This window comes from Bidens hawaiensis, unplaced genomic scaffold (genome assembly GCF_021521415.1).
Source record: "Bidens hawaiensis isolate Kalapana, Puna unplaced genomic scaffold, B.hawaiensis_p1.1 tig00029932_1, whole genome shotgun sequence".
NCBI classification, from domain to species: domain Eukaryota; kingdom Viridiplantae; phylum Streptophyta; class Magnoliopsida; order Asterales; family Asteraceae; genus Bidens; species Bidens hawaiensis.
The window spans coordinates 97,629-104,205 of NW_027494981.1; the positions used below are offsets into that span (position 1 = coordinate 97,629).

Consider the following 6,577-nt stretch of genomic DNA (forward strand, 5'->3'; position numbering starts at 1 on the left):
TGAACCCAAATGTTAAACCAGGTTTTATAGATCGTAAACAAATGGACCTGTAAATCTCAAACCGGCCGAATCAACAAATTTCTTTTGTTTAGCGGTTCAGTCAGAATTAAGAGTTTGTGAACACCCCTACCTACCGGTCAAATCTTTAATATTCTTAAACTTGAATTTAGTTACAAGGTTAAAATATTTAGCAAGTAAAAAAATGGTGCAGGTGTTGAAGTTCATATCTTGCAATGAGGGTACATTGAGCAGCATTTCTATAGTAAACAGCCCACAAACTCATGTACTAGTATCATATTCCAAAGGCTTTAATATTGATAATGTGATGATCCAATCTCCTGAAGATAGTCCCAACACTGATGGCATTCACATCCAATCTTCTCATTTCATCAAAATCACCAAGTCAATCATTGGGACAGGTTTGCAACCTTATCTGTGTTGTCTCCTGTACAATTGTTGAAACTACTTAAAAATAAATTAAGAATTCTATTGCTCAACAGGTGACGACTGCATTTCAATAGGAGTTTATTCATCTAACATTGATATATCCAACATAGAATGCGGACCGGGACACGGTATAAGGTGATAATTTTGATTCATTTACTTGTATTTAAGTCGATTTTCTTATGGTGTATTACAAATAAAATAAAAAGAAAATAGCTAAGAAAATAGCTGAACGTATATTATTATTATTATTATTATTATTATTATTAAAACCCAGTTTTTTAATCGATCAAAATTGTTAACAGCATAGGTAGCTTAGGAAAGGATGGAAATACGGTGCTTGTAGAAAAAATTTACATCAGAGATTCGTCGTTTAAAGGAACAACAAATGGAGCCCGGATAAAAACATGGCAAGTTGGACGAGGAAATGTCCGACATATTATTTTCGAGAATCTTATATTTGATGCCGTCGACAACCCAGTAATCATAGACCAAAATTATTATGATGTTCGTGGCGCGTGCAAACCGAAGGTAAGCATTTACATTTTGTAAAGTAACCATATGACCCCTTACCTAATTCCAAATCATCCTTTCACTTGAGAGATACCAGAACTTGAAAAATATCTCATCTCAGATACCATCAACATGTTTAAATGCATTTTCCTTCATAGATAAATAGGTTTGGATGGATGCCTTATTGTAAGCCTCCATCCAGGCCGCCGAAACTAGATTGTGAGTTCCCAGTAGCTAAAACGGAAATAATAATATTGGCTGGCATGAGGTGTTGAATGTTAAGAAAATGCATAACTGTTGTATCAAGAGCAATCGATTAACAAATATTGTTGCCGTCACAAGTTATCACTTCATTAATCAAGGGGCTTTTAAATAGCCAACAGATTACAACTGAAAGAAAGACTCAAAAGCCATAAAAAACTGAACTAACCTACGTGACCATGATTACATGACTTTATTGAGATAAAACAGGGACCACTACTTTTAACCTAATGAAAATAAACACACGTGCATAACTGAATAATTTGGAGAAGACGGTGACTCTTTTGGATAATAATAAAACAAAGTAACTGACCCATAAACTTAAATGAGCTGACCCATGACCCGTACCAGATTTGAATTAATACTCCAACACCCTCTCTTAATTCAAATCGTCGTTACTCCCAACTTTGCCCACAACTTGTTAAATTGTCCCGCTCCTAGAGCCTTGGTCATCACATCTGTAACTTGTTCTTCCGAGTAACACGACTTAATCTCCACCTGTTTTCCTTCAACAAGATCCTTGATATAATGATAGCGGATGTCGATGTGTTTACTACGGCTGTGCAGAGCTGAATTCTTTGTTAGAAACACTGCTGAAATATTATCACGGTAAATCTTGGTGGCTTCTATTTGTTCTTGACCAAGATCCTTTAACAACTTCCTTAACCACACCGCCTGGCAGGCAGCAGCGTTGACAGCGATGTATTCGGCTTCTATTGTGGACAATGCTACCACCTGCTGCTTCTTTGAACTCCATGCAATTGCTCCTGTTCCTATTGGAAATACATTTGCTGAGATGCTCTTCCAGTCATCAAGTGACCCGGCCCAATCGCTGTCAGAATACCCCTCCAACTGTATTTCTTTTGTCTTGCCATACCAAATTCCATATCCAATTGTACCTGCTACATACCTTAAGATTTTTTTGGCTGCACCAAAGTGAAATGAGGAAGGGTTTTGCATAAACCTTGAGACTAAACTCACAGCAAATGCCAGATTAGGTCTGGTGTGTGTGAGAAATATCAGCCCGCCTACCAAACTTCGAAATTTGTGTGCATCAACTTGTGGACGGGCATCATTCATACTTAGCTTTTCACCTACTTTCATAGGAATTGAAGTAGGTGTACAATCCCACATTCCAAATCGTTTTAGCAAGTCTGCAGCATACTTCTTCTGTGACAGGAAAATTCCATTTCTCTTTTGGTTAACTTCCAACCCAAGAAAGTAATGGAGTGCACCAAGATCAGACATCTCAAATTCTGTCACCATCTTCCTTTTAAACTCAACTAGTAAAACTGCAGATGAGCTCATATAGATAATATCATCTACATACTAACACACAATAATAATCTCACCAGTTCTTGTCTTCTTGATGTACACCGTGGGTTCACTCGTGCTTCTCTTGTATTCATTTTGTTGCAGATACTTATCAATTCTTTCATACCAGGGGGCCTGCTTCAACCCATACAACGCTTTATGAAGCCTGTAGACCTTATCCGCTTCTTCTATCTTTTCATACCCCGGTGGCTAACTCACAAATACTTCTTCTTGAAGTGGTCCATTTAGAAAGGCCGACTTCACATCAAATTGTTGAACTTCCCATCCCTTTTGGGCTGCCAAAGACAAAACAGCCCTTATAGTTTCAAATCTTGCAACCGGAGAGAATGTGTCTTCATAATCTAACCCATATTGTTGAGCATACCCCTTAGAAACAAGGCGCGCTTTATACTTGTGAATCTCTCCTTCTACCGTTGTTTTGACCTTAAATACCCACTTAAGACCAATTGCTTTCTTTCCTTGTGGAAGATCTGTAAGAGTCCAGGTTTTGTGCTTCTTTAATGACTCTAGTTCCTCTTCCATAGCCCTTCTCCATTCATCATACTTGGCAGCATCCACATGAGATTCTGGTTCAACCAACGATAATGCAAGTTGGCATGAACCATACACATCTTCCTCAATAGCATGTGTATGAGTGTACACATCATTAAGGGAGCGTGTTCTCAGTGTTCTATTTTCTGAATCGGAAGAACTTGAGTCATCATGGGTATGAGAGATTAGTGGTGTACCTGTAAGACTTTCGTTGCTGTTACCATCAGAAGTACCACCACTTGTTGGACTTGAAGGATCTGGTAGAGAACTATCTGATGAGTCCCCAATTGGCTCATCAAGTTTGATCAACATTTTCACCCTCATACTCTTCAACCAATAACTTTCCCCCTTCATACCCTATTCCTTTTATCACTTCGTTATCTTCACTTTTCCACTGTGAACTCTCATCAAACATAACATCTCTGCTGGTTATAATTTTCTTTGCAACAACATCATACAATCTATATGCTTTCGAGTTAGTGCAATATCAACAAATATGCATTTGTTAGACTTAGAATCCAGCTTCTTTCTAAGTTGAGCTGGTTCTAAAGCATAAGCAACACAACCAAAAACTTTTAAATGGCTTACCGATGGCTTGTAACCGTACCACGCTTCATACGGTGTTTTATCTTGGACTGCTTTTGTTGGTGCCATGGTCAGCAAATAAGCTGCTGTTGCAATTGCTTCACCCCAGAAACATTTACTCAAATTCTTCCCTTTCAACATGCATATGGCCATATCCACCACAGTTCGATTCTTTCTCTCGGCTACCCCGTTTTGCTGTGGCGTGTATGGGGCTGTAAGTTCTCTGTGTATCCCATGTTCTTCACAAAACCCTATAAATGCCTTAGAACAGAATTTTCCTCCATGATCTGTTCTAAGTGTGACAACCCTTCTTCCCGTTTCATTTTCTACCTTTGCCTTAAATATTTTGAACTTCCCAAAACTTTCAGATTTCTTATCCATAAAGTAAACCCAAGACATTCTAGTGTAATCATCAGTAAACATCACAAAGTAAGAATTACCTCCTAGTGACTTTGTTTGCATGGGTCCAACCACATCAGCATGTACCAGTTGCAACACTTGGGTTGCACGCCATGCACCTAATGGAAAATCCTTCCTGGTTTGCTTTCCATAGGCGCACCCTTCACACACACCCACTACATTGCGTCTTGGTAGTCCTTGCACCTACTGTTTATAAACCAACACCTTTAACCCTCTCTTATAAAGGTGCCCATATATTTGATGCCACAGAATAGTATCACTAGTTTTCACAGTTGCTAGTGCCTTTTGCTTGTGTTCTTTCTTCACATGCAAGGGAAATACGTTATTTTCAACCATATCGATTCACCGGACATGCTTTCCACTCTTAGACCGTGTGATAGTGCACGCGCCATCATCAAACAGTAGAGCATACACAGCCTTTATAAGCTGCCCTACACTTATAAGATTATAACCGAGTGCTGGTGCATATTGTACCTCATTCAATGTTTTGTGCACTCCCTTGCCAACTTCTAGACTCACGTTATCCTTACCTTCTACTTTTATTCCTTTTCCATTTCCCATTCTCACACCTTCTTTGCCTCATCTAAGTCCTTAAACAGCCCACGTTGTCCTGTCATGTGATTAGAGCAACCGCTGTCTATAAACCAAACATCATCTTTGTGTTCATCATTTTCTGCTACAAAAGGACATCTTCATCCTCTTCTTCTTGGTCCCCTACCGCAGCGTTAGCCCTTGGCTCACTCCAACATTCAGACTTCACATGTCCGAATTTGTTACAATTGTAACACTGAACACCCCCTCTTCCTCTGCTAGAGAACCTACCACGCCCTCTGCCTCTTCCTTGTAGGAATCCTCTCCCACGACCTCGATTACCGGGTTGTTCTTCTTCTCTGGCTTGAAACGCTTGTTCTTCAATAGAAACATTTGTCCCCCTGTTGACTCGTCCTTCATGAGCCTGCAAGGATCCCATAAGCTGATCAAAAGTTAGCGTAGTGAGATCTTTTGATTCTTCAATCGCAGTCACCACATGATCCCACTTGGGTAGGAGACTTCTTAGGACTTTCTCTACAATTGTCTGATCCGACACATCTTTCCCAAGAGCCCTTTTCTGATTAACATTCTTCATGACCTTTGACAAGAAATCACCCACGGCTTCACCTTCCTTCATCTGAATGGTCTCGAACTCACGTCGTAAAGTCTGCAACTTCACGGTCTTCACTTTCGAATCTCCTTGGTACTCAGTTTTCAATATAGTCCAAGCCTGTGCTGCTGTTGTTGCTGCTGCTATTCTTGAGAATACATCATCATGGACTGCTTGTTGAATCAGGCTAAGAGCCCTAGCATCCTTCTGTCTGTTGTTGCGCAAGCGGGTTCTATCAGCATCTTCTTGGTTAAAGCCCGTTGCCGCATAATCCCAGAGATCATGCGAAAGTAGAAGGGTTCTCATTCTGATATTCCAGAATTCATAACCCTCCCCTTTGAAGATTGGAAGTGGGGTTGAGAGATTGTTTGAATTGGTGTTTGCCATGAGAGAAGTAAGAAAAGCTTGGCAGGGATTGAACGATGTGATAAGTAATTGATTAAGAACCGAGGCTTTGATACCATATGTTGGATCAAGAGCAATCGATTAACAAATATTGTTGCCGTCACAAGTTATCACTTCATTAATCAAGGGGCTTTTAAATAGCCAACAGATTACAACTTAAAGAAAGACTCAAGCCATAAAAAACTGAACTAACCTACGTGACCATGATTACATGACTTTATTGAGATAAAACAGGGACCACTACTTTTAACCTAATGAAAATAAACACACGTGCATAACTGAATAATTTGGAGAAGACGGCGACTCTTTTGGATAATAATAAAACAAAGTAACTGACCCATAAACTTAAATGAGCTGACCCATGACTCGTACCAGATTTGAATTAATACTCCAACAATAACTACTTGTGATAACAATTTTAAAATTCCAGTGTTTTTGTTTAATACAGAAAAGTGGTGTCAAAATAAGTGATGTGGCATACAAGAATCTCTATGGAACATCATCTACAAGCGTTGCTATAACGTTAGACTGCAGCAGATCCGTACCATGTTCTGGCATTTCAATGGAAAATATAAACTTGGCACCAGTTATGCCCGGGAAATCCTTGTCAGCACACTGCGTAAACGTCCATGGAACAGAAGATGGCGTGAATCCAGGATCCTGTCTCATGAACTAGATCTTATCCAACCAGATCGTATGTTCTAAACAATAAATTTTATATAACGTTTATATATTTATAGCAATATACTCCTGGATAAACTTAATCTTTGACCGAATCCATTGGTAAGCTTACAATTCACATGTTATATATAAGCCGTTTTCTTTTAATATCTACTCGCAAGCCCATAAAAGTAAACAAGAATTAGAGGGAAAATGGCGTGCTGGTTCAATTATACACAATGTTTCATCTGGAAATTTATATATGGGTTGGGTTATTAGGAA

General features: G+C 39.2%; 1 protein-coding gene across 1 annotated transcript; it reads left to right on the forward strand.

Annotated features, from left to right (window-relative positions):
- The first annotated feature begins 202 nt into the window (after positions 1–202).
- Positions 203–6,311, forward strand: LOC143579764 (putative polygalacturonase At2g43860). The gene is made up of 4 exons (XM_077062977.1): positions 203–419; positions 501–582; positions 750–975; positions 6,084–6,311. The coding sequence occupies exons 1-4, from the start codon at positions 203–205 to the stop codon at positions 6,309–6,311; spliced, it is 753 nt and encodes a 250-aa protein (XP_076919092.1).
- Positions 6,312–6,577: the final 266 nt, after the last annotated feature.